Below are 25,766 nucleotides of genomic sequence, written 5' to 3' on the forward strand. Positions count from 1 at the left end.
TGCTTGATTGAAAACCAAATAGCATATGAGTCACACGCAAAATGAGAGAAATGTTAAAATACAAAAATAGATGATTTGAAAATAAATTTAAAGGTAGAAAAATATATGTAATCAAATGATATTCATGTACAAGAACAATGGTCAAGTGACCCATGCTTTAGTTTGGTTAATGCAGACAATCGACAGTAAACTTTTCAAACTGAAAACTCATTTGTAATGCTGAAAAGATACATTTCCTTCCTGTATCTTTTTAAAGGCAACAATAGGCGTAATGCGCTCTGTAGCATCATTTTAGCTCTGATGAATGTATGATGTAGGACAGGTTGTGTGTGTGTGGGCTATGAAGACGGAGGTCTTCCCATGGTCGCCAGGCCGGGTGGAGAGGTCACCATACGGAACATTTGTCTACAGGATTCATTGGGGAACCCTTGGGACAGTGGAACACACGGGCAAACTCATCAAACTGGGAGACGCTGCCGATCACTCTACACGGGAAAGAAAGACAAACATCCAACATGGTAAACATCTGTGTATGTTTGTGCTATACTCACCTCCGCCAAGGAACTACTGAGGGATTACCATGTAACTTGGTGGAGGGATGTGGTATGGGTGTATTAGAATTGAAAATAATTTGCATAAATCTAACTTATGAATGGATCATGAGTGTGTACACTGTACCTGTAGTGCTCTGGCGCGTGTTTGTCAGTCAGCAGCTGCAAGTAAATGGACTGAGATCTTCTCTTCATACACCAGTTCTGAAATGACAGCATTGACTCAAACGTGAGATTAGATATTTAATAGGTTATTAAAGGTGAGGTTGGTAAGCTGTTTCTGAAACACTTCTTATCTTGTTGGTTGAAATCCTCTTCAGTCCTGATAACCATAAGTAAATGAAGTTGTCAGAAGAAAAGACAGTGTCTGTGGCGCACGCAGGACTGAAGTTAAAATGACCAAGATTATGACCACCATGGTTGGCTGGCGTAGCTGTCTGTCACTAACAGACCTGACTGCCTGTACACAATCAGGTCGGAGGTTAGCGAGTGTGAGTCACAGAAAAGTCCTCTAGCAGTTGTCAGTGCAGGTTCCTCTGTTTTGGGGGCGTTGCTTTGCCAAGAGGGCTGATAGGAGGGGGTGAGATGTATCGGTTGTATATTTTTAAAGTGCAGCCTGCTCTTGATAACTTTTCAAGGATTACCAACCCTTGCTTTAAATTCAAAAAGTCATGTCCATTGTCCCTGCTGTGCAGATGTGAGTTTTCTTTGTGAACACTGAGGTGCCTGGAATGTCTCAGAGCTGAAGATGATGCTTCGTCACACAACCTAGACTCAAATATAGTGTATAAATAAACGTTAACGTTAGGTGATTTTCTTATCACCTCCCCATGTCAGGAGTTTTCAAAAATGGGATAAAACTCAGCAAACCGGATTAAAATGTATTTCTAGATTTCTGTCATTGTATCATTAAGCCATGGCTTTTTCGACTAAACCGCCATTTAAATGATGGATCATAATAGACGAGCAGGGGTGGCCTGGTGCTTTTAGACACCACACTGTCATCAAAACTCATTTGTTTTTGATCCCTCCAGTGGTTAATGAATCCATCAGCTCGTGTTGGGATAATAAAAACTCCTACCTGCTCTGTGTGATCAGTCACTCCAGCCGAGAAGAGCTGCTGTAATGACTTAACATACAAATGTAATGAAAGACACAAGTGTGAATTAGTTGGGAGACTTCTGTACCTGTGCAAAGGCAATGAAGAGCAGCTGCTCGTGAGTGTACTTGAGTCCAGGCAGTGGCCTCTCCGGACCGTGCTCCCTCACCCACTTCTGGTACGCCTGGACAGGAGAGCGACAGAGGATTCAAATCAACTGACAGAATTATGTTTACACACCTCATTTCCACATAACCTATTCTCTTCGCATTAGATAGAGATCGATGATTTCCCTTTGAAGAACTCCATGAGATATGATGAAAACTTCCTCGTTATACTTGCCTCAGCCAATCTGACTGATGGACATGACCACCAGGCCCGTGACCCTATTGTTGCATACTTATTTTGTACCTATTTGTACTTTTTGTTTCCACTCCCTTCCTCAACATAGGCCACTGATACAGTCGATATGGAATTGAAGTATGCAGCATCGCAGATCCTCCACTGTCCAGACAAGCACACACAAAGACACACACAAACGCACGCACGCACGCACGCACACACACACACACACACACACACACACACACACACACACACACACACACACACACACACACACACACACACACACACACACACACACAAACACTGATGCAAGCAGAGAGGGGTAATTTAAGTTTGAATGTTTATCTTTTATCTTGATTAAGAGGCACTTCTGCTTTTTACTTTCACACAAATAAAGCTAAGAGGTCATGCATAATAAAGAGAGATCTTCTTCAGAGTCTTTGTGTACTGATAGAACAAACTCACAGTATTTAAACATTGATGTTATGGCATATTACTTACAAAGTACGACAGCTTTAGCCCGCCCATGTCTGCTATGTTCTCCCCCAGTGTCAGACGACCATTCACCTAGACACACAGAAAAGAAACCTCTGAAACACTGACAGGTCTCAGCTCTGCCTATGCTGTTTTTGCTGGTAATAAACAAGGCTGCAGTCGGCCTAAGCTTAGCATAAAGATAAAAACAAAAACAAATTAATACAGAAGTAGCTTACTCTGTACCCACTAGCATCTTAAAACTCAATAATAACACATTACTAGTCTGTATTAAAACCTAAGTCTCAAAATTACAGGGGTTTGCCTACTTCCTGGATGATGTCAGGGATTCCGTACTTGTTGACACTTTGAGTTTGTTAGGCAACCGGTGGAGACTCCGGAAAAGGCAGGTCAGCTGTTTTTCCTTATTTCTGGACTTGATGCTAAACTCACCTGGCTAAGCTAATCCCCTGCTGGTTGTAGTTTTAACATATAGCACACAGACGTAAGAGTGATACTGATCGGCTCATCTGAATCTTGGCAAGAGATTTACCTGAGCGGTAGAGTTACCAAAACACCACCAGGCCATGAAACTCTCCCATGACGCCATCAAAAGTATACTGTATTTAATTAGTATTGCTCTCTGGACTTTGTAGACACAGATAAAAACAGAATGTAACCATAATGTCTGAACACAGTATGAGATAGAAAAAGATAAGGTTAGAGTCATAATAATGTTATCTGTAGAAAGGCTTTTAAAGCTGCTGCAGAAGCACAAAAGACATTATGCAGTTGTTTTTGCAGGCTGAGTAGTGCTCCTGAGGAAACCAAACTAGGAATGTAAAATGTAAAATGGGTAAAATGCTCCTTTAAAGAAACATTAAAATAAGGTTTGCATATCCACATGTAATCTGAGCTAAATTATGCAAGTCTTTCATACGTTATTATAGTAGTATTGATCTTATAAGAAATAATAAATAAATCTGCATCATTGCGGTAATTGACACTGACTTGGTGTGTAAAATGATGTTACCATGAAAATTGAAAATGCACTTAGGACAGGTGCAGTGTGCGTACGTGTTTGCAAACCCACCCTCTGGTTATAAACACTGAAGTTATCGTAGAGCTTGACGATACACTCAGCTTTCCTTTGGAACTTCCTGTAGGAGTCCTCCGTCCACCACTGTTTGAGGTTGCCATGGCTGTCGTACTGGCCCCCTAGGGACATGAACCATTGCATCACTAAGATGAAGGGCAAAAGGGCATGGGTATTAGCATGGAGACACCACAACCTGCAACTTTTCTTCGCAGTCCAAAGAGCTGCCCAGCAGGTCATCTGTTTTAGCACTTTTTGGTAGCTGCAGGAGTCAAACCATAAGGTAATTGTTCTAAAATCCATAGTTGACCTTGGCTGATGTAATCAGTTCATGAGCCAATGGAACAACTTTTCCAACAAACTTTAAAGGCAAAGAAGCTGGTAGAACATTCAATGCAGCATTGAGAAGGTGGCTGGCAGGAAGTTCACCCCCTCATTAAATTATTTTACTGTATTTTAAAGGGCAGCACTTTGACTGGAAATGAAAGTTAGAGATTGTGGCTCAAGATAGTCTTTACTGCACAGTCGGACACACAGTAATCCTACAAATGTCATAAAGTTACAGCAATCACCAGGGAACCCTTGCTCTTTCTCTCAGGTAGTCTTGTGTGTTGCGATGATGGGGACACAATGGTAAAAAATGGAGATATGTGTAAGTTGAAATGGATGATGGGTGAGGAAGCTGTCATTCTCACCCCAGTCATCATATCCATGTGTTATCTCATGACCAATGATAGCTCCTATTCCTCCGTAGTTGAGAGACCTGGCAGCAGAAAAGAGAAATAATTTACAGAACTGACACTTTGATAATTTGTACAGGTATTTTGAAAGGTCTTGAGCTACCTTAACCTAAAACAAATCTAAGAACTATTAAGGGAGAGCATGTTTTGCTTTTAAAGTTAGATTCATAGGCAATAATACACCCTTGATCGGTTCAGTACACTCTGGAGTTTTGCTGCTGGTCTGGTATGACCACTAGCTTGTGACGGCGACAGAATTTTTGTATGTAATTTGAACTGACTTAGGATCAATCAGGATTTTTGTTCATAACAGGTCTGAAGGGGGTCATCATATAACGTGTTTGTGAGCTTTACAGGTGCTGTTAGGTAGATTTTGTTATTTTAGGAATAAACATCAATGGGCATTAACTAGTTAGCTTTTCAGGAGATGAGGCAGAAAATGAGGTTCAACAAATTTCAACAAATTTCTGGAGCATAATATACACCTTTAGAGGCTTTCATTTATCCTACAAGGGGAGTTTTTTTTCTAAAAGTAATAATTATCAATACTTTGCATTACTTCCTCTTACAAATACACAAATGTGTCTGTACCTTTTGACCTTCTGAGGTATCGAAATTGCTTTGTCTTTCTTCCCCTTGTCTTGGTTGAGACTGGTATTGAATAAGAAGCTAAATGCCATGTTCACGCTGATTAGAGAACATCGGAGGTCTGTTTTCATGACCTGCATGCGTCCATCTCCCTGCTCCCTGCGTCCAAAGACCTATGGGTCGCTCTACCTCTCCTTGACTGTGGGCTGATCCAAAGTGCTGTCAATGGAGCTCATGCAGATATAGAGAACGGTTAGAGGGCAGGCTCAGGGCTATTCACATGGCTACGTCTGAAAATGACTTTCTGACAGCTAGTCGATACGCTGCCTCACACTGGGCCAGACTCCCTCGCTGAACTAACTGGCTGATTGAAGCATCATTATACTCAACGTGATAGTGGAGGTGTGTGTGTCTGTGTGCGTGCTTGTTTGGGCGAGTGTGAGCAGGAGTAGGAGAGTGTAAGTTTATGGGAGGTTAGGGCTACTGCAGTAATAACTTAAAGGGGACAGGTGTACACACACACACACACACACACACACACACACACACACACACAAACACACACACACAAACACACACAAACACCTTACAAAAATTCTAAATTAATATTAATTAACATGCATGGCAGTGGGTAAAGGAAGTAGTGGTGATCACACCTAATGAGGCAAAGAAGTGCTACCCAATGTTGGAAACACAAGCTGCTAAATGCAATTAGCTCATAGTTGTGTGAAGTGTCTGTGTGTGTGTGTGTTTGTGTGCATGTGTGTGTTTTGTGTTATTTTTTATTTGCTCAGGAGAGTTGGTATGAATGCAGCAGGTGCAGCTACTTGAACTGGATTGTATGCATTAACTTAAAATAATTCTCTGCGGCGGCAGTAGGATTCTGTGAATAGCTTTGGTGAACAAAAGGGTGTGATGGGTGGAGAGGCAGTTGTTTCCCTGCATATTCCCCAGTGCTGCGCATGGCTCTTTCACTGACCGTGATCCAAACCACAGAGAGTGGAAGCTTACTTATTTTAAAGGTTTCTCTCACTGGTGCGTTCAAGGAAACTCTGACATACAAATGATTTTGACCTAAAAAACCTTTTTGCATAATTTGTCTTACAGTGTACATTGTATAATCATTCTTAAATGCATAACCATGGATAAAGTCTTAAAATTGCTTTATTCAAAGTCACTTTAGAACTTGACTCTGGGGACTTGAATTTGTCCAGTGGATAACCTGCGCTGGCGGCCAAACTGCAGCAGTGGTTATTTACCATTCATTTACATGCCCACATTTAAAAAACAAATGGCCCAGGTTAAAAAATAACAAAATTCCCTTTTTCAGTGGATTATCACACTGTACTGAACAAATACATTGAAGACAGTGGTTAGCTGGAAGGGAAATTAATCTGTTACCTCCATGAGACTGTGAGAAATAGCCAAGAGAAATGTAAATTATATGCAGGTATAAATCATTTATCCTCAGTCAGTTTGTAATTAATGGGTTCAAACATGCAAAACTACATGATCCTCTGAAGTGATTGTTTCATGTGGTAATTACAGCATAATGGTTCATTTAATTTACCTTCATTTCCCCAAAGATCCTGGTGAGCAAGGTGCTTTACAGATGCCATCATTACACAACCTGACTGAGAGCAAATGGAATGTGACTACAAGGAGGAAATGAGAAGCCCATGTCTCCTGGTGAGGTACAGTGAGTTTTCTGTCCTATAAACCACTGAGATGTTTATATGTGACAGCCTAAAATGTCATGTAAAAGTATAGCACAGGAAGAGAGGAGTCATAAACTCAGCAAACTGTCCAGATCAATATGGTAACTTTACTAACATTCACTCACATAAGGTATTTGAGGATTCTGGTCATACCAGACCATGTAAAGCTGTAGCAGCCAAACCCAAAAGTGAAGTAAACTCAGGAAAAGTGCATTTTGTGGCTGATTCAACTTTTGATATATTATTGAAGTAATCTGAAATTAATGTTATATGTAATTTTTAAAGTTGTATAGTGTGATGTTCTGTAATTTTAGTTTGTTAATTTCAGTCGCTTTGTGTTTTCTGTTTCCTGTAATTTTTTGTTGTCTCGTTCCCTTGTGTGTTCTTCAGCTTCTTGGGTGTGTCACTTCCTGTCTTGGTGATTGTCTTCCCAAATCCTCATGTGTTGCACCTGTGGCTAATTACCCCTGCCTTCCCTGTGTCTCTTTATAAGCCTCTGTGTTCCCCTTCGTCCCTTGTCGGTTCGTTACTCGTGTTACACGTTGTCGCTTATGGTTTGTCTTGTCTTGCTGTCTCGTCCAGCTTTCCCGTCCTGGATCTTCTGTGTTCTCCGTGCGCCTTGTAGCTTGGATTATGATCCTCGTGTTCTAGTTTCCCTCCAGTGTTACCTGTAAGTGTTTTATGTTTTGTTTTGGACTTGTTAAAAGACTCTTGTTATATTAAATACCCTTTTGGTTATAACCTCTGGGTCCATCTCTCCATCCTCAAACCGTGACAGTATAGATTTCAATCAAATTGTTAGGAATACATGTATACGCTTTGTAGATGTAGGGGGTCTACAAGAAGGATTAGATCCGCTTTCCCCATTTTTGTATGACGGTTACGTAGTTTGAGTCAAACCTAAATATTAAAGAGTTGATCAGTTGCTAAAGCATTATTATTATTATTGTTATATACTTATACTGTTGCTGATTGTCAAACTTTAATACTTCTCGGGTACATACATAAATGTGTGTATAGTATGTATGGTATTCAAAGCGATGGCTTGATTGATGTCTGGTCAGATTTCAAATTCAAGTTTTTCCCCTTTTAGACGCACATTTTACATTTTTTAATTCTTGTCTCGCAATAATTTGATTTGTAAAGATCCTACATTTTACCATAAAAGGGAAAATGTCCACTCAGATACCGTATTCAAAAATAACATGGCTATTGGCCATGATACCTGTCAAACCTTATTAAAAACACAAAAAAGTACCTTTGCAAAATGCGCAGCCAAAGAATAAAATGTTTGTTCTCAATGTATCACTAATTTGAAGTTATGACCTTTTTTTTCCAGAACTGCTGGAAGGCCATGTAAGTTCAGCAAAGTTACTTTTAGAGTCGACCTCTCCGTGATACCTGTTCCATTAGCAGGACCTTCTTCAGTAATTGAGCTCTTGGTGGGTAGTTAAATTGGTTTAATCAGCCATGCTGGGACTCAGAGGCTGGCCAGACTAACGCAGCCTTTAATAGCCTGTTGTTGTGGCTGTGAAGATGTTGTTTCCTCCCTGTGGGCAGCAGCAGCAGCAGCAGGGGAGGGCAGGGACAGGAGGAGGGCGACTTACTGTGGGAACTCAGGGTTGTAGAGAGTGGGCTGAAGGATGCCAGCAGGAAAGACTGGAAAAGAGATGAGGAAACAACATGAGCAAAGTGGAAAGGTTCAGGTACTCCAACAGCTTGTATGAATATCACACACTTTCAGTGACAGTATACGGGGTCCTGAAGGGGGAACAGACAAGATTGGAGAAGCAAAACACTGTTACCAGATCACACTGAGTCAGAACAGATCAAAACACTATCTAACGCCTGTGATGAAGCAGCAGCTTTTCAATGTTCATCAAGTATAAATGCAGAATAAATCATTATTATAAGTATGACATGCAGTTTACAGTATCCTTATGACATAATATTGTACCTAAAGTGGAAAGCTCCTCCGGCGCTACAGAAAACATGATAGGTCTGTTTCCCCATTTTTTTTACTGTTGTTATTTAGTCATGGAATATTATCATGAACTATAATTACTAACTTACATTTACATGCCTCCTCACAACAGTCAACAAACATAGCCAGAATCTCCCCTTCTCCTTTGTAACAAATTTGAAGAAATGTGCTGAGGTGTTCCTTAGATAACATGTTCACAAGGATGGGTCTGACGGACAACCTAAGAAAAACATCCTCTGGCTGTCGCACAGAAATTTAACATTTAAAGACATCTCAGGGAATTAAAGTAACTTTAAGTGAGAGCAGTGAAGTGGTATCATTCAAAAATGTGTGTGAATATCTTGCCTCTATTGGGAGAATTTGCCAAAAAGGCTATGATGTTTGTTTTTCTGTTAGTAAGTTAGTTAGAAGAATTACGCAAACAAAATTTAAGAACATTTTGTGGAATGGTTGGGTGTATCCCAAGAAAAAATCCCATATGTGGTTGTAGTGAAACTGGATAAACCAGTGAATCCAGGATTTTTTACTTTCTTTTACATTGCAAGACCGGCCATTAGTTTGGTCGATGATGAAATATCTGGAGAAACTTTAGAACACTCCCTCCAGCTGCACTTTGTCTAATAAGCAAATGTTAACATGCAAATGTGTTAAAATATGATGGTTCACATTTTACATTTTGTAAATCATTATCATGTTAAAGATAAAACAGCGGACATTGGAATTTAGATCAAAGCACACATGAGTAGCATCACACTGACGGTTAAATATCCTATTAAAGGTTTCAAACATTTTGAACAAACCTAAAATAGATTACTTTGTCATGGAAACATTATGTGACATTTTCTGACTGGAAATGAACTATAACAGAAATTACACAGATTTAGTTGTCTCAGTATCTTCAAATAAAAGCTGATGCTAGACATAAAAAAAAGTGACTAAAACAATTCGATTAAAGATAAAATTTATTGCAGAAATGAGCATACTGAGAAAAAAGAGGTGAGAAGTGAAAAGTTCAGGGTTAAGTGAGAAAAAAAAAGTGTTTGGTTGAAAAAAGATGACCCAAGGGACACTCATGACTGTTTGTCTGACTTCTCTTGTCCTCGAGAATCAGCTCGCGAGCACACCATTGATTTTTCGGTCAGAGATTTAATCCAGCAGGCAGGCTGACACAGACAGCAGGGGAAGCCTGGGAGAAGATGAGGCGAGCAGCGAGGGAAGGGTGACATAGCAAGCCTAGATTTGTTAAAAGTCGGGAAAGTGTCACGGCTTGTTTTTCCTCCAGGGGGGTATTAAGTATGTGAGGTGGAGATCGAAGTAGAAAGTGAGTGATGACGGGGAATATGATATGAGGGAGTGGATGCTGTTCTCTCTAAGCAGCCGCCATGTTTGACTTTCAGAAAACAGGCGGCAACATGGAGTAATTGTGTGTAACTAATGCGAGGTCCATGTCATGGTGCAGAATGGCAATAGGGGAAAGTGTGTTTGTGTGTGAGTGTGTGTGAGTAGACAGATGGCAGAGAGAACACAAATATCAGTATGTATAATGAAGACTTGCACTGACCCATTTGGTTCTTGTTAGGGAGGTAGTAGGCATTAAGGGCCTGGGGGGGGAGAAGCCACCTGCGGAGAGAAAACAGTGTCAAACAAACAGAGGATTACAAATGGGATCAAAGACACACACACACACACACACACACACACACACACAGATATCTGGAGTGCACGGCCTCTCACATGTTGACTGTTGGACAGAGATCAGGGGCAGATCAGGTCATCCAGTCTTGAGATGAACAGGACACTCATTGGCATAATACATTTGCCAGCTCCTTACCCTAACCTTAACCATCACAACTAAATAACCCTGACCTTAACCTAATTATAACCTTGACCCTAAAGCCAAGTCTTAACACTCAAACAAGCCTTTGAAAAAGTGAGGACCAGCCAAAATGTGGTCTGTGGTCAAAATAGTTTTAAGAAATATATAAGTACAAGTACAACCACACGTACACACCAATGTACCGGCTTAAAAACACACCCTTAATCCTGAACAGAATCCACCTCCTCTGTCTCTCTCTGTCTAAACTCCCTGGTGAGAAACGCTCAGTGTGTGCGGTCCCACGGCCAGAGTTCCTCCCTCCCTGAATATGAAACTGCGGACAGTTCCTTTATGGTAATCCACTTAAAGCCAGACTAATCGATTGGCATAAAATCCCCCAAATGACTAACTCTGAAAGTGTGAGATGCCCTTGTTCTCGTAGCGAAAGAGTGATGACTGCGTGTGGACTGCAGAGAGTTGGAGAGGAGACAAACACAGGGAAGAGGAGGAGGAGGAGTGATACTTTATTTTTTTTCCCTGCGACAGGACAGAGTGAGTGATGGAGGGTTCACTTTTGGGTGATATAGAGGGAGTGTGTGGTTTAACTCTTCAGGGCACTGAGTGTGGGCTAATGATACAGTTGTTTTGAGCACCTTGGAATACTAATGTGACTCATTGTGTTGTCATAGCGGAGAGGCACTCAATCCAACCGTTACAGGGCTCTATTTTAAAAAAGAGAGCTGAATGTCCCATAGCACTTTTCTGCTGTCTGGCTGTGCTAGATAAGTAAATCAAATGGATTTCTCCTGCTGTGTGTGTCAATATGGTATCTGTTGGTTTAATTTAGAGGCACATCAACAAATGTGTCAAACTACAAAGGGATTCACAGGGACACATGTTAGGCATGTCAGACATATTAGCGCGACCCACTCACAGTGGCGTAACTGCAGCAGCGTCCGGTGTGAGCCTCAGCTGCGTGAGCTCAGAATACATTTCAGATATATTGACCGTCTTTAATTCCTTTCCCCTGCGTGTCAGTGAGTGGTGACGGCTGCCTAGTGTCACTTGTGTAATGCGAGGAGAGGACTCACGCGTTCTTGTCAACCTCTTCGTGGATCTTCTTGACCGACAGCTTGATGTTGAACTTGATGCTGTTGAGGATGTTCTTGAAGTAGGTCTTCTCATCCACGACAAACTGCAAAACCACAGACACAAGGTCAGTGTGAAGACTTTCACTGTATGCAGTACAGGAATCGTTAGACATTTTGGGAAGTGCACTGTTCATGGACAGTTCCAGTAGCTGTTAAGTTTGACACCACTCTCATGTGTGTATACTGATGAAGCTACCACACTCTTAACAGTCTTCTCGAAGTGGGGGAAACAGAGAGCCCGGCTTTGATCGATAGTGACAAATGCGCCCTCTTGAGCTCTCACTTAACAAATTATACTTCAATCGTTTAATCCGTATAAAAAAAAGTAAATTTAACTATTTGCTTTGTGATGTGCCAGAATATTTTGTCTTTCACACTTCTTGAAAGGTTTCCGAGGGGTTTTATTACCACTGGATAGAGACAGGTTTGCTGTTTCTGCTTGTTTCTTGTCTTCAGGGCTAAATTAATAAAACTGGCTTCCGGCTCTAGTTTCATATTTAAGTGTTTAGTTCCATGCCTGTTGTAAACATGCTGTTGGAATGGGCTGTTTGTTTGGCCTGTGGTAATGCTGGTTGCAGCTTTCTGAAAATGTAAAAGTTACGTATGATGAGCTGGATTCGGTTTTTTGCTCTGATTTTAAAATCAATATTTTTCATGAAATGAAACAGATTTAGATAAGTTTAAATGATTCACCGAACTGTGCATAATCTTCAGACCCAGGTTCACATCTTTTTTAATTAAAAGCTCTGCAATTCAGCTCGATATAAAGCATTGCTGCAATGTGCATGTGCTTTTACTTTGAAGACTATTGATAAAAAGGAAGTGATTCTATGAATTTAGCTGCCGCGGGATATGCAGCCGTGAATGTCTGTTTCATTCTCATGCGGTAAAAAACACTAATTCACACTTTACTGCACTGTCTGCCTTTTTATTTTACCTTTATTCATATTGAATATAACATGTGTCCAAATTGCACCAAATTCAACAATGCACCCTCTAGAGCCATAAACAATACATGTGGGAAGTGTGAAACAGATAAGATTAACGGTTCTTTCATTCCATAAACAACTTTTAATTTAAGTCTTGGTAAGAAAGCCAGTAAACATATTTGTTTAATTGGATGTTTTTGGTTAGTGCAAGCCGAACCTTTAAGTCAGCAGCTAATCAGCTCTAAACAGTGATAATCTGCAGTGAATGTGGCAGAATTTATTCAGGATTAAATTCCCCCTGTTCGGATGCTGGCGTCTAGCGTTAAAATGTACTTGCAGTCGTGTACTGTACACAGATTGAGGACCCTTTTTGTTCACATGCCAGAGGAATTTTATTTTGCTTGCTTTGGAAGCATCTCCATCCTTTAAACTGACAGTATACATATAATCTCTCTTTTTTTGTGTGCTTGTTTAGGCTCACAGGCCAGAACTGCCTCCGAGTGTTTGAGAAGAAAATACACACATAAACACTCAGTGCTGTGATTGTGGCAGCATGGAGACCAAGCATAGTCTCTGACAGAATCTCCAAAACCACCTCGCTACCTCGAGTCGGCACTTTTAACATAAAACCAAAAACACTGGCAGAGCAACAGTGTACTTATAAATAACGTTTTTATTAAAGGAATGGTTTGGCCTGGCGGACTAAAACTATATTTCAGGCTGAGAAATTTTACACGATTCCCGACGCCCCTGTTTATACAACTAATTTTGTCGGCTAACCCTATGTACTTATGTAAAAGGCCCTAGAGCAGTCTTACATTTTGTCACTATGTTGATCTGGTATCAGTTATCTAGTTTACAAAATACAATGAAAAGCATCAGAATGGTGGAGGATACCCTGCATGTTCACTATAAATAGCCCATTCAAGCCATGCTTACTTTTTTATGTTGTAATAAACCCATTTCTATGTTGTATTAAAACCATGAATAAAAAAAAAAATGGCACTTACTTATAGCACTGTGTAGTTTTGCTTTATTTTTGAAGAAATTGTACTTTCTTGATTCTTGTTGTTCTTGGTTTGTACCCTCATGGTTGAATGCACTTATTGTAAGTCGCTTTGGATAAAAGCGTCAGCTAAATGAAATGTAATGTAATTTCATATAGACATCATCAAGCCGTCATTTATACCATATGATAAATGATTAGTTCATCCCAATAAGGTGTCAGTTCACATCTTTTTAAAATAAAAGCTCTGCAATTCAGCTTGATAGAAAGCATTGCTGCAATGTGCATGTGCTTTTACTTTGAAGACTATTGATAAAAAGGAAGTGATTCTATGAATTTAGCTGCCGCGGGATATGCAGCCGTGAATGTCTGTTTCATTCTCATACGGTAAAAAAACACTAAGTCACACTTTACTGCACTGTTTGCCTTTTTATTTAACCTTAATTCTAGGGCTGGGCAAGTTAACTCGTTTTAATCGAGTTAACTCATCACTTATTTAACTCAGACAATTACTTTATCTTGCATTAACTCAGGTTTGATTATTTATTGTTTTATTGTGAAAGTCAGGCTTTTGTTTTGTGAAAGTCTGTTGCTGACTGCTGCGGAACCGGAAAAAAGAAAATAATTGGCGGATAAACAACCATGGAAAAAGGGTACGGAGCTTTTACATGGCCATTTTCATTTTAAAGTTCTTCCAGACGGCGGAGTCGACAGAACCAAAGTAATTTGTAGCCACTGCCAAGGTATACATTTTTCATAACGAAGAGGATAACATTAATGCCCTGGCAGTGGCATTGAGCTTTAATTTTGTATTTGCTTTGATAACATTGTTAAGTTGAGATTTACACTGAATATTTTATTTAACTGCTACTGTATTAAATGCTGATGTTAAAAGTGTTTGCACAACAAATGTTATGGCACTTTCGTTCATATGGCAGAACATTGAAAATAAAATTGCGCTATACACTACTTTTTAATTCATTATTGGATTTTGCGTATACAAATGCGATTAATCGTGATTAATCAGGAAAATCATGCGATTAATCGCGATTAAAACTTTTAATCGTTGCCCAGCCCTACTTAATTCATATTGAATATAACATGTGTCCAAATTGCACCAAATTCAACAATGCACCCTCTAGAGCCATAAACAATATATACACAGACAGAGATTTGTGGACTTATATGTAGATGGACATGACATCCCAATAAGGTGTCGACCCTTTCTCCAAGCACAATGCTTGTGGCTGAGGGGTAGAGTGGTCGTCCTCCAACCTGAAGGTCGGCAGTTCCATCCCCAGTCTGACCCATCTTCATGCCAGAGTGTCCTTGGGCAAGATGCTGAACCCTGAATGGCCCCCCATAGAATAACAAACTGCTGCGAATAGATGCACTGTATGAATGTGTGTGTGAATGGGTGAATGTAAAACTGTACTGTAAAGCGCTTTGAGTGGTCTTCATCAGACTAGAAAAGCGCTATATAAATACAAAACCATTTACCATGTTAATGCAGCAGTGTCATGAAGACTTCACTCCTACATCATAATCTTAGCTGATTTTTCGATCTTTATAAGCTTCAGTGTTTGTCTATAGTCCTCTAGGATGGAGTGATACCTCAGTTTTGAACTAAACATGACAAATATGATGTCTATAACTTCACTTTGTCTTTGAATATGACAATATATGATCCATCCATCATCTTTTTTGGATGTATCGCTTCATATTGTCTTTCTATGATTTCTTGGGTAAAATTCTTTTCAGATGATACTTTTCTTACCTTGACCTTTGACCGATTACTTCCAAAAGTCAATCATGTAGAGATACCCACCCATATAATATAATCTCTAGGTTTGGCAGAAATTCTGCTTCATGGCTAAGCTGGCACATGGGGAAACAATTTGGAGACTGACCCAGTAACCTGTCTAAATACTGTGTTTTCAATGTATGCTATTAGTTAGTGTTTTTGTCTGACCTGTTCCCTTCACTCAAGTACTTCAAAACTACATTTGGGTAGATGTACCTCATCACTACCCACCACTGATGTTAACCAGTTTCACTGTAAACTTTGACTTGTTGTCTGGAAGACTTAGGAGTTAAGAGTATATAGTTGCAGTTTCATGTTTGAGTCACCTCCCCTCTTGCAGCAGAGCCTTCTGGTTGAACTTGATTGGTTTAAAGTTCTTGGGTTCACGCTTTCATTCTCTCCACCCACAATTAGGCAAATCCTCATCCCAGTTGTCCGCAGATGTAAAGTATACACTTATCTTTTATTTATGCAGCTGTCCCCACAAGCTCTCCATCAACACACTCCTGATTGCACATTTTCTTTGCCAGCTGAACTGCTCCCAGGTTTTACATGTGCTACCTCGTTAGATTTACATACTTAAAGCATGCGATTTATATGAACACTCTCATCAGTGCGTGTTTATATACTTCCGTGCATGATGTATTTTTGCTCGATCTGAATACAATCACCCAGGCTGCATTGTAATGGCTGCTGGAAAGTGATTCTGGAGAGGGGGAGGGGTTGCTGGGAAATAGGATTAACAGTGAGGGTGGGTACTTGTGCATGGTGATGGCTGGACAGTTTGTGACTCACCCCATATTCCTGATCTATGAGCTCAGGTTTGAGCAGGAAGTCTGGGTATCCTGTCATCACCATCATGTGCTTCAGCTGCGAGGGGGAGGGAGAGAGGATGATGAAGAGATGGAGAAGTAGAGGAGGAAGGGCTGGCCTGAAATCACGTAACATCCATTTGCAATAATTTACAAACACTCATACACACTCGCTTAGGGACCAAGGTACACAACCATCCTTCCACACACACACACTAATCAAGCAAACCCAAAGTAATAGGATTACAAGGAAGCTCTTTATATTCAGCATGGCCCTCTAAAAGGATTATAACTCCATATTGTAAAAGTATTAGAAGGAATATCTTGCAGTGCAGACCCTAAAGCAGCACCTCAGAGAGATCTGGATTAGGAGATCCTCACTTCTCAATGTCAAGCCCTTGATGTATTCTATCACACACTTCCATCTAACCAAGCAATCAATCAAAGCCCTGGAAAGAAAAGAACTGCAAAGAAATAATTAAATCCTTTTCAAATACTAATCGGATCTGGCAGGGAGCTGTGTCTGCGATGCAGAAGCTGACTTAGGTTCCGAACCTTTGCTCTGGCAGCCTCCTTGGTGGCCTCATCCATCCAGTCCAGATCTTGCAGACGGAGGTCCAGGGAGTGTTTGATGTCCTCCACCAGCTCCTGTACCTGGAGGGAGATTACATCATATTGGAAGAAGTGTCAAAATCCTTAAAACATATTACAACCTACGTGGATCTCCATAAACACATGTTCAGCGGATGTTATGACAGTATGGAAAGTTTTTTTAATAATTGTAAATGCAAGTTTCCTCTGCCATCAATTGTGGTTTCTTGCTGGGAGCAGGTGGTAGTGGTGAACACTTGCCAAGAGTGCTTTTCTGTGTATCATTGCTTGTGCTAATATGACTGGTTAATAAGAATTAGGAGGTAGAGTGGGACGTCCACTAATCAGATGTGCGATGGTTCAATCCCCAGCACCTCCAGTCTGCATTCCAAAGTGTCCTTGGGCAAGATACTGAGCCCCAAAGTGCCCCTGACGCCCGTGCAGAAATTGTGTGAATGGTGTGTGTTAGAGATAGGGTGTTAAATGTGTATAAAGGTGCCGTATGTATGTGTGTAAATGTACTGTAAAGTCCTTTGATTGGTAGATTGCAGTGAAAAGCTCTTTATTTATACAGTACATCTACCATAAAAAGATTCATCTAAATGTATAATAAATCAGAGAGTTACAATGCTGAGTTTGCTCCACCTGTGTCGTCACATTAAGCTGCAGTTCTTGAAGTCAGTTGTGTGTAATGCTAATTCCAGTCTAGTAACCACTGACCCTCTGTTCAGCTGCGACAGGCCACAAATCCCAAGTCAAAGTGTTCCGCCATCAATGGATTGGTTTTATGTGATTGAATAAAAGGTTTAAATAACATGGGACTCTGTGCTGTTTTCCAGCTGAGCACCAACACAAGTAAGAGTAACTGAAATGGGTCAACTAGGATTTTCAGTCCACAAAGCATGAAGGCTGCAAATGTCTGCATGTAGCATGATAACCACTGCATATTGTAAGACATGATTAACTCAGCCCTTTACACACCAGGGGTGTGAAAAATAAACAAGAAAATGGGACTTGCCTTCGAATATTCCACATTTCAAAATTCTTCTTACCGGCACTGATACAAATTTGCAAAATTTTTTCATTAAAAAGTTTGAGAAGATTTGGCACATGTCATTCCTCAGAAAAAAATGAGGATTCAATACCATTCAGTGATGATGATCTTGTCCTCGTCCTTCTCACCCAACAAAAATATGAGATTTTTTATTTCAAAGTCTGAAATTCGTCGTAGAGAGTAAGCTCTGGATCCTTGCTCCTGATCGGCCCAGACCTGAGGTGCTGCACCTCTCACCGTGTATGTGTGTGGAGAGCTGTGTTAGACCAAACTTAACCTGTGGCTCTCTGATAACCTGGTGCTTTAGCATAAAGTTAGAGTTTCTTTTGGATTGTTTCCTTTTTCAGTATCTTCTACTTTCAGTTTTAATTTCACTGTCCTTTGTAAATCTTGCCAAAACCTTTGAAGTGTAGAGCTGCTATTTTTGGCCTCACCCATTTTTCTCCTGTTTTGGGTGTTAGGAAGTTTAGTATTATAACAGTTTTTTGTGGTTCATTCAGAAGTGTGGTGTTGTTTCTAAATGGGGTTATTTTGTTTGTTGTTTTGGCCCGGGCTCTCCCCAAAGTTAAACAGACTTCAAGGACTTCATGGCTCTTAAAGTCAGTTGTGTGTGATGCTAATTCCAATTTGTCGTGTGGAGTACCCACAATGGAAATGAACCACCTTCAATTAAACCAGGCTTGGTGATATTGTCTCATATCTGTCGTGTCAATTATTTTCAAAATTCCAATTAAAGGAGTCCATGGATTTAGCAGTGCACACATAAACAGTGGATTTTTCATGTATTTGTTCTTAACTTCAGTAGATTTATTTCCCGGTCTTTTTACTTACTTCACAAAATATACTGTATCAGCAAATATATTTACTTTCACTCAAATGCATTTCAACTGCAATGTATTGTGTAACATGTTCATATTGTTTTTAATATATTTTTTAATAATCAATAACGAGAGGGGAATTGGTCGACTGAACCAATCAGAGTGGGCAGGTAAAATTAAATCCTGCTCACTTGTGAAGACTCAGTTGCAATTACATAGTAGACTGTTGCATTAGGCAATAGACTCAGCAAGGAATTTTTACTTTAAATTCTGTGAGTACATTCATTTTACCCAAGTGGAAAAGTTAGTGTGTTACTTTTGTGGAGCACTTGCTCCATCACAGCCTATTGACGGACTCACAGTACATATATATTTTTTAAGGATAAAGATCAAAATAATCTTTTTTATTCAAACCCTGCCACTGGACTGGAGGCAGTTTGTTTGAAGATCGGTGTGTGTGTGTGTGTGTGTGTGCGCGTGTTATGCTTGTAGCAGCTAATGCTGTATGGAGCCACTAGTCTCAAGCAGAGATGCAGAACAGACTCCAGAGGTCTGATAAACTAACTTCGTTCCACGTCCACACCTCCAGATTTGAGACCTTTCAAATGTAATCTCCAGACAGAGCTGATATTGACTCAAGTCACGTCAGTTGCGGAAGTTTATCGTACAGCACAGCTTCCTCTCAAGACACAAACAGGCTTGATGTGTAAAGCTGATGGAGTTGCCCTTTAAATAACCAGAAGCTGCATAGGTCTATGTACAATGATTCTGTGGATATTTGTTTGTCACATGCAGTTTTAGGCTCAGTGTCCCTGGTAATAATGTGTACACTGTATAATTCCACATGATTCACATCAAACCCACCTTTATGTAGCATGGCACAATGTAAGTGTGTAAGGGTTGAGGTGTTGGATAGTTGTTAGTATCCGACTTTTATGTTAGAGAGCAGAGTTCACGTCCCGTCAGAATCGATGACAACAACTGTTTCAGACTCTATATCTTATCTTAACCACGCTCTAGATGCCACATACAGATAATGTGTCCAAAATAATTTAAAATGTTTTGGCACTAAACATAATTAAATTATTAAATAAATTGTCTTTTCTCTTGATAGGAGCAAAGAACTTCTTCTGTCCAAACCTCAAATAACCTTTGAAAGAACTCTACTGGTGCTTTCTAAAACCCACGGTAAGCAGAAATGCTACTCCTGAATGGCACCGGGACATGTTGTGTCCCTCGACAATATCTCCACATTGGCGATTCAGAGTAACAACAAAGCTTGTCTTTCCCACTCTGTCTCCTGTCAGCCTCTCAGCTCCTGACGCTCATTAATTCCAGGTCATGCTGAGGCAAGCAGCATCAGTGAGTCAGTCAAGGCTACACACATCGCCACTGGCCTCAGGTCTGGTACCTCTGGTGTTGATAATGAGGTCTCCAACCTGTGTGGACATGCCAGCATTGTACACACCCATGTCTCAGAGCAATGTAAAATGATCGACGAGGACAGGGACAACATCAGAAAGTGCAGCAAGTGTGAGACTTTCTATCCTGTAGACACTCTAAAGGACCAGTAGTGTGATGTTTAGATGCTTATGGATTCAACACCCATTTTATTAGGTTAACAACATGCCCTAATGGAGGCTTGACCCTAAAAAAAACCTCTCTTCCATTATTTTCTTCATCAGACAGAAGCCACTGACTTGAATTGTCTTTGAAATTTACACTTTGTATCTCATTAGAATCTTAAATAGAACATTGGGAGCTTGCAAACTTTAATTTCAATTAAGGTACAGTACATAGAAAGTAATTAGTGGACTCATCCACTTGTGTCCGACTTGCTTTAAAAGTCCTGAGCTTTGGCAGAGATTTTAAAGTTTGCAAGAGGAGAAGAAAAGGCAGCTCAAAGCAAGAGAGCGTGCACGGTTGGACAGTCAGAGTATAAGAAGAAGAAGGAGGAGGAGGTGGAGGAGGTGGAAAGGCGATGATGGAGGGCTTAGAGTCTAGGGTTACAGAGGTCAGAAATTCCATTGGGACCCAGATCCCCATGTCCTAGAATTGACACCAGACTAGATAAGAATACATATAGGGGAGGATAAAGGTGAAAGAGAAGGCGACAAAATGGCAGAAGTGAGAATTAGAAAAAGATTGACCTCAGCGTAGAACAAATCAGAAACAAAAAGAAGCAGTTAGTGAGAGGTACAGAGACTAAGGAGATGGCTGTGATTAATCCAAATTAAATCCCTCTAAGTCATCTAGACATGTCAAAACCGACAATGGGAACCCCCCCTACATCGTGCCTGTCACAACCCTTAGTGTCAGATTTGATGGAACTACTCTAAAATATTGTTATATTTCAGCAAAAAGTGCTGTCACAAAAATTTAATTCCTGGTCAGTTATGTGGGTTTTCCTCTTGCTGCCTTTGAACATCGCGTAGTTTGACATTAGTGAAATTTCTCTCCAAGTATTTTTTTGGAACCATTGGGACTGCAGAAAATTGCTCATTAAAGGGACTCTCACCTTTGTTGCATTTTTACACTTTTTTTGGATAAGGTTAAATTGGTATTAATAAGGTAATGACACTCTAAAATGCAAGACAGACCCACCAGGAGTAAAAACAAACAATTATTTCACTCTCATAATATTTAGTGAAAACTTCAACCAATAAAATTCTTCGGACCGAAGGACCTTATTGGCCGACAGACCTGTCTGTTTGCTGCATGGACATGCAGGTTTTCCGTCTGCTTCTTGTGGCGCATTCGGGCCCGCGTCATCAAGGCGCGTCCTCAACTAGAGGACTAGATAACTTACCGGTGCTTCTGAATCCGAATCCATTGCTTTGGTAAACAAAAACTCACGTGCGTGCGCGGAGGCAGTGGGTTGTAAGTCTGCTTGTAAATAAAGTTTCTTCAAAAAAATAAAAACACCGGGATGGTTGTAAGTCTGCTTGTGTAAATAAAGTTTCTTAAATAAAACACCGCGGATGGGAACGAGGGGGTGGGGCATTGGAGGAAGGCGGGATGATTTGAATGTGCTGTAATTCTCAAATGCAACAAAGGTGAGAGTCCCTTTAATGCAAACATCTTAGTCTAAGTATTGCTGGAAAAACATTCATTAAAAATAAATGATACAGTTGCAGCTTGACACAGGGTTAAATCTCCAAACTCGGTCTTAAAATTCTGAAATGTCTGAATTATCTCCCCCAATGCAACTTCCCGAAAAGTTGTGTGCCGTGTAAGGCCAGACCCAGCGTAGGAGTGTGGCTGGTTCTTAAACTGTGTAGTCAACAAGAAAATGGTTGGCAAAAAATGTTGTTACATCCCCAGGAAGCCACTTTATTTGCATCATTTGAGCGAATGGAGTCACATGCAATTAAAGCACTGCTTGCCAGAGTGTGACAAAGTACCGGGTTGGATTTGGGCTGCTTCCTTGCATTAGCTTTTAGACCAAATGTGCTAGTTTTGGTTTACTACTATTGGTTTACTTATTTCCAGATGGAATTTTATGACATATATGTTGTTCTCTCTGGGCACCAACCGACTCTGCCCATGTACTACAGGTAGATATTCATTGCCCAGGGAGAGGAATGACAGAGAACATTAATGCTATCTCACTTTCATATTACAAATTAAATGCATATGGTATGCAACTACTATAAAGTCAGTTTTGTAGTGCACTGGTTTTGAAGTTTCAGAGATAGTCAATTAATATCAGTAAATAATGTTTTCACTGTTCCGGACAGTAAAATAAAACCAAAAATCAAGCAAAACTGTGACTTTGGAGTCACACTTACACCTAAAATATATAGAAAAATAATACCCAAATAAAACCTTTAAAAAAAAATTTTTTCCCCAAGGTCTATGCTTGATTAATTACTCTCTGTATGTCTAAATCATCAAGTGAAAATTAACAAATTTGGGACCAAATGGAAAACCATCACAATAGAGCCATCCATCTTTAGTCCAAACATCCATCCATCCATCCATCCATACCTTAGCCTTGCTGTGTGAGGAGAAGTGCTGGTGGACGAACAGGGCTCCTAGAGCCATGCCAAAGTGTTTGTTGGCCTGTGTGAGGCAGAGCCGGCCCAGCTCCAACTGCTGCTCTGTGCCGTCAATCTCCCGAGAGAACTCGTGGATGATGCTGCGGAAGGCGGTGGACAGGTGTTCGCTCAGCGCTACCACAATGCGCCACAGCATGTAGTTATGGAGAACCCTAAGACAGATGACATGGAAAGGACGGGTCAGTTACATTTCCATAGATTTGGTTTGGATTTAATCAACCATTGAAACACGGTAACAGCTCTGCAAACACCATATGAGAGACAGATGTTTTTCGATGAATAGTGGAGGGATTGAACATGAGGCAAGGAAGAATTCATACATTGCTGATGGGGATCCAGAGAAAGGGGCAGATTCTGGATTTTTTCCGAATATTGTTTGAAAGAACATTTTTGACATTGTCACCAATTTGCCCAGGAATCATTCAGGGATCTTGATGAAAAACATCAGGCACAGAAAACAGGACTGATATCTAGTGTCAAATTTGGTGCTGTTTGATTGATTTTAAGGGGACTGTTGGGCCTTGGTGGAGATGTGCACTCTGCTTCTTTAATGTACGTCTATAGGACTATGGACAGACTTGAGTCTTTGTAAAGCGAAGTCTGCAGTGTCGCAATCTTCCTCATGGACCAGTTTCTGTTTTTACATTTGTCCTCCGAGCCAGAAAAGTTAGAGGGAAAACCAGAGGGGGACAGTGATCGAGAGCGAGTGGTGAGGAGTCAAGAGGGTCTAACAGTTAAAGCACAGCTCTCTCGAATCCAGAGGGACACTCAGCGGAGGGGCAGCTGAAGGGTGAGGAAAGTGTCGAGTGGGAGGAGAGAGAATGGATCATTCATTAATGTATTCAAGCTGTGTCTCCCCGAACTCCCCCAGACGATAGAGTTAGAGAGGGCTGCTGTGTCCTCATGCCCCCACTGGGTGCAAACATCTCATCTGCCCTGCGGAGACAAATGCCCACCTCAGTCACCCCTACTGGGAGATCGCCATGCGAACCTCGAGGCATGTTGTTGTTTTCCACTGTTTTTTCCTTTTTTTGATGCAACACCAGATATTAAATCAAAAGCGCCTTGGCGACAGCACCCTGAGGTCCCCGCCAACAAAGCACTTGTGAAGTGAATTTAATTGACGGGAAAAGTGAAAGGAAAGCAGGAGGTGGAGTGAGGGGAGGGCGAATAAATGAACGAGAGCCTCAGGTGGTGTCCTTGATCATCAGCCACCATCAGCTAATCAACATGTGTTACATGTGTGGCTGCATGCCTCACGCGATTAGCTGCTCTGTGTAACTTTGTCATCACCTGTGTGCGGCAGATTTTGTGTGTGCCTCAAAAGAGAAGATACACGTATGGAAGTCATCTATATGGAAATGGTAAAACCTACATCTCCTCCTGATGTGTGGGAGCGTTGGGGAGAGGAGCGAGGTTTTACTCCAGGCATCTATGAAGAAAAGCGATGACAGTAATCTCTCAAAGCAAAGGGGGATAACCACAATGAGCTGTGTGCTTTCTAAAAAACAAACACACAACGTTAATTAAATTTGCACCTGTGGTTTGCTTTCTTTTCATGGCTGCACGGTTTGAGTGTACTAGCCGATTAAATGCGGCAGTCTTCATCAGAAAGCAGGACAACGGTCATTGCAAACACTTAAATACAAAAGTAATGTGATGCTGTTACATCCATAACAAGTCGTAGATACCGTTTTAAATCCAGCCCTCAAATCATTGTTACATTGAGTCAGAACACTCATGAGACTGCTGCTATGGTGATCTGAAAACGATGCACGTATTCTGACTTGTTAAACTACTTGTATATCAGACTGGTAGTGAAACACTAGAAATCACAAGGTTAATAAAAAATATATTTTCATCACTTGACAAATTTACAGCTAAGGTCAGGCTGTAGCAGTTTGACTTCCTATTGTAGTACCAACCTCTAATTACCAGGTTTTGGCAGTGATGCATTGTTTGATGGATGGTTGATGTCAATTTTGTCCTCAAGTGTTCAGGGGGAGAGACCGGACAGAGATGTCTCAGGCTGGTGTGGGGGCTAGAAATGTGTGTGTGTGTGTGTGTGTGTGTGTGTGTGTGTGTGTGTGTGTGTGTGTGTGTGAGAGAAAGTTAGAGAGAGAGTATGTATATATTTAAAATCAGAAGATGTTTGCTCAGAATTTGAGGGTGTGATGAATAAATAAGCTGTGTCTCAATTCAGGAGCCGCATCTTCAGAGGCTGCATTTGAAGACTGAAGGACAGCAGTGCGAATAGACAGTTCCATTTCAACAGCTACTTCAAATGCAGCTAACAAATGTGTCCTTCCATTCCCAAGCAATGAAGGATCCAATAGGTAAATCCTGGTCTAACCTCTCCTGCCACATATCGGGTCAAACTATGCTGTCTATGCTGCCGTCAAGAGGGGGGGTCTTTGTGGGATAGGTAGCCCGCATCCTCAGAGGGATGCAGCCCTGAATTGAGACACAGCTTTTGACTGTATATAAAGATGGATGACTTGTCCCCACTTCCTCCCACTATCCAGTAATGAAGCTACAATATCCTGAATACAAGACTGCACAGTAGCAATCAGGAATGGAGCTTCGTTAGCGAGGTCATGGGAATACAAGGGCTCCACCAACTGTCAGCTTCAGTTGTCAATCATGACCTTTCACTCTAATCTCTATACCATCAAATAACTAATTAAAACCAAACTGACTGTAGAAATGAACACATGAACAAATATCAGTGTGATAAGAACTACCTCAAATGACAGAAACCATCATGGAGATAAAATTATTTAACTCAAGATTTATGACCTCTTGTGCAGCCAGCCACCAGGTGGTTATGGAAATAGTATGGCTTCACTTTTAGGGGAAGCTGTCAAGTTGTCCTACTTTTTACAGTCCATTGTTGAATACAAGAGATGTGAGGAGTCATTAGAAGAACAATTAGTAGAACAAGTTATTCCTGACTCTTGTTGAAGGTTAAGGACAGAGGATGTCACACCTTGTTAAGCCTTATGAGACAAATTGTGATTTGTGTATATGGGCTATACAATATGGGCTATGCAAATAAAATGTTATTGATTGACTGATACACTTTATAACTAATAGATGGGTAATTAGTAAAGCAATTTGTATTTG

The 25,766-nt window shown here is 40.7% G+C and overlaps 1 protein-coding gene across 1 annotated transcript in view; it reads right to left on the reverse strand.

The window, feature by feature from the left end:
• Window positions 1-385: 385 nt before the first annotated feature.
• Window positions 386-25,766, reverse strand: part of LOC133003818 (endothelin-converting enzyme-like 1) — a 37,903-nt gene continuing 12,522 nt past the window's right edge. The window contains exons 7-18 of the mRNA XM_061073633.1: window positions 22,570-22,792; window positions 16,672-16,770; window positions 16,100-16,174; window positions 11,506-11,609; window positions 10,160-10,218; window positions 8,222-8,273; window positions 4,264-4,331; window positions 3,566-3,690; window positions 2,500-2,565; window positions 1,739-1,834; window positions 679-755; window positions 386-485 (exon numbers count right to left, since the gene is read on the reverse strand). Of these exons, the coding sequence (XP_060929616.1) occupies window positions 386-485; window positions 679-755; window positions 1,739-1,834; window positions 2,500-2,565; window positions 3,566-3,690; window positions 4,264-4,331; window positions 8,222-8,273; window positions 10,160-10,218; window positions 11,506-11,609; window positions 16,100-16,174; window positions 16,672-16,770; window positions 22,570-22,792 (1,144 nt within the window). The remainder of the gene's footprint in view (window positions 486-678; window positions 756-1,738; window positions 1,835-2,499; window positions 2,566-3,565; window positions 3,691-4,263; window positions 4,332-8,221; window positions 8,274-10,159; window positions 10,219-11,505; window positions 11,610-16,099; window positions 16,175-16,671; window positions 16,771-22,569; window positions 22,793-25,766) is intronic.

Source organism: Limanda limanda, chromosome 6, assembly GCF_963576545.1.
Source record: "Limanda limanda chromosome 6, fLimLim1.1, whole genome shotgun sequence".
Taxonomy (NCBI): Eukaryota; Metazoa; Chordata; class Actinopteri; order Pleuronectiformes; family Pleuronectidae; genus Limanda; species Limanda limanda.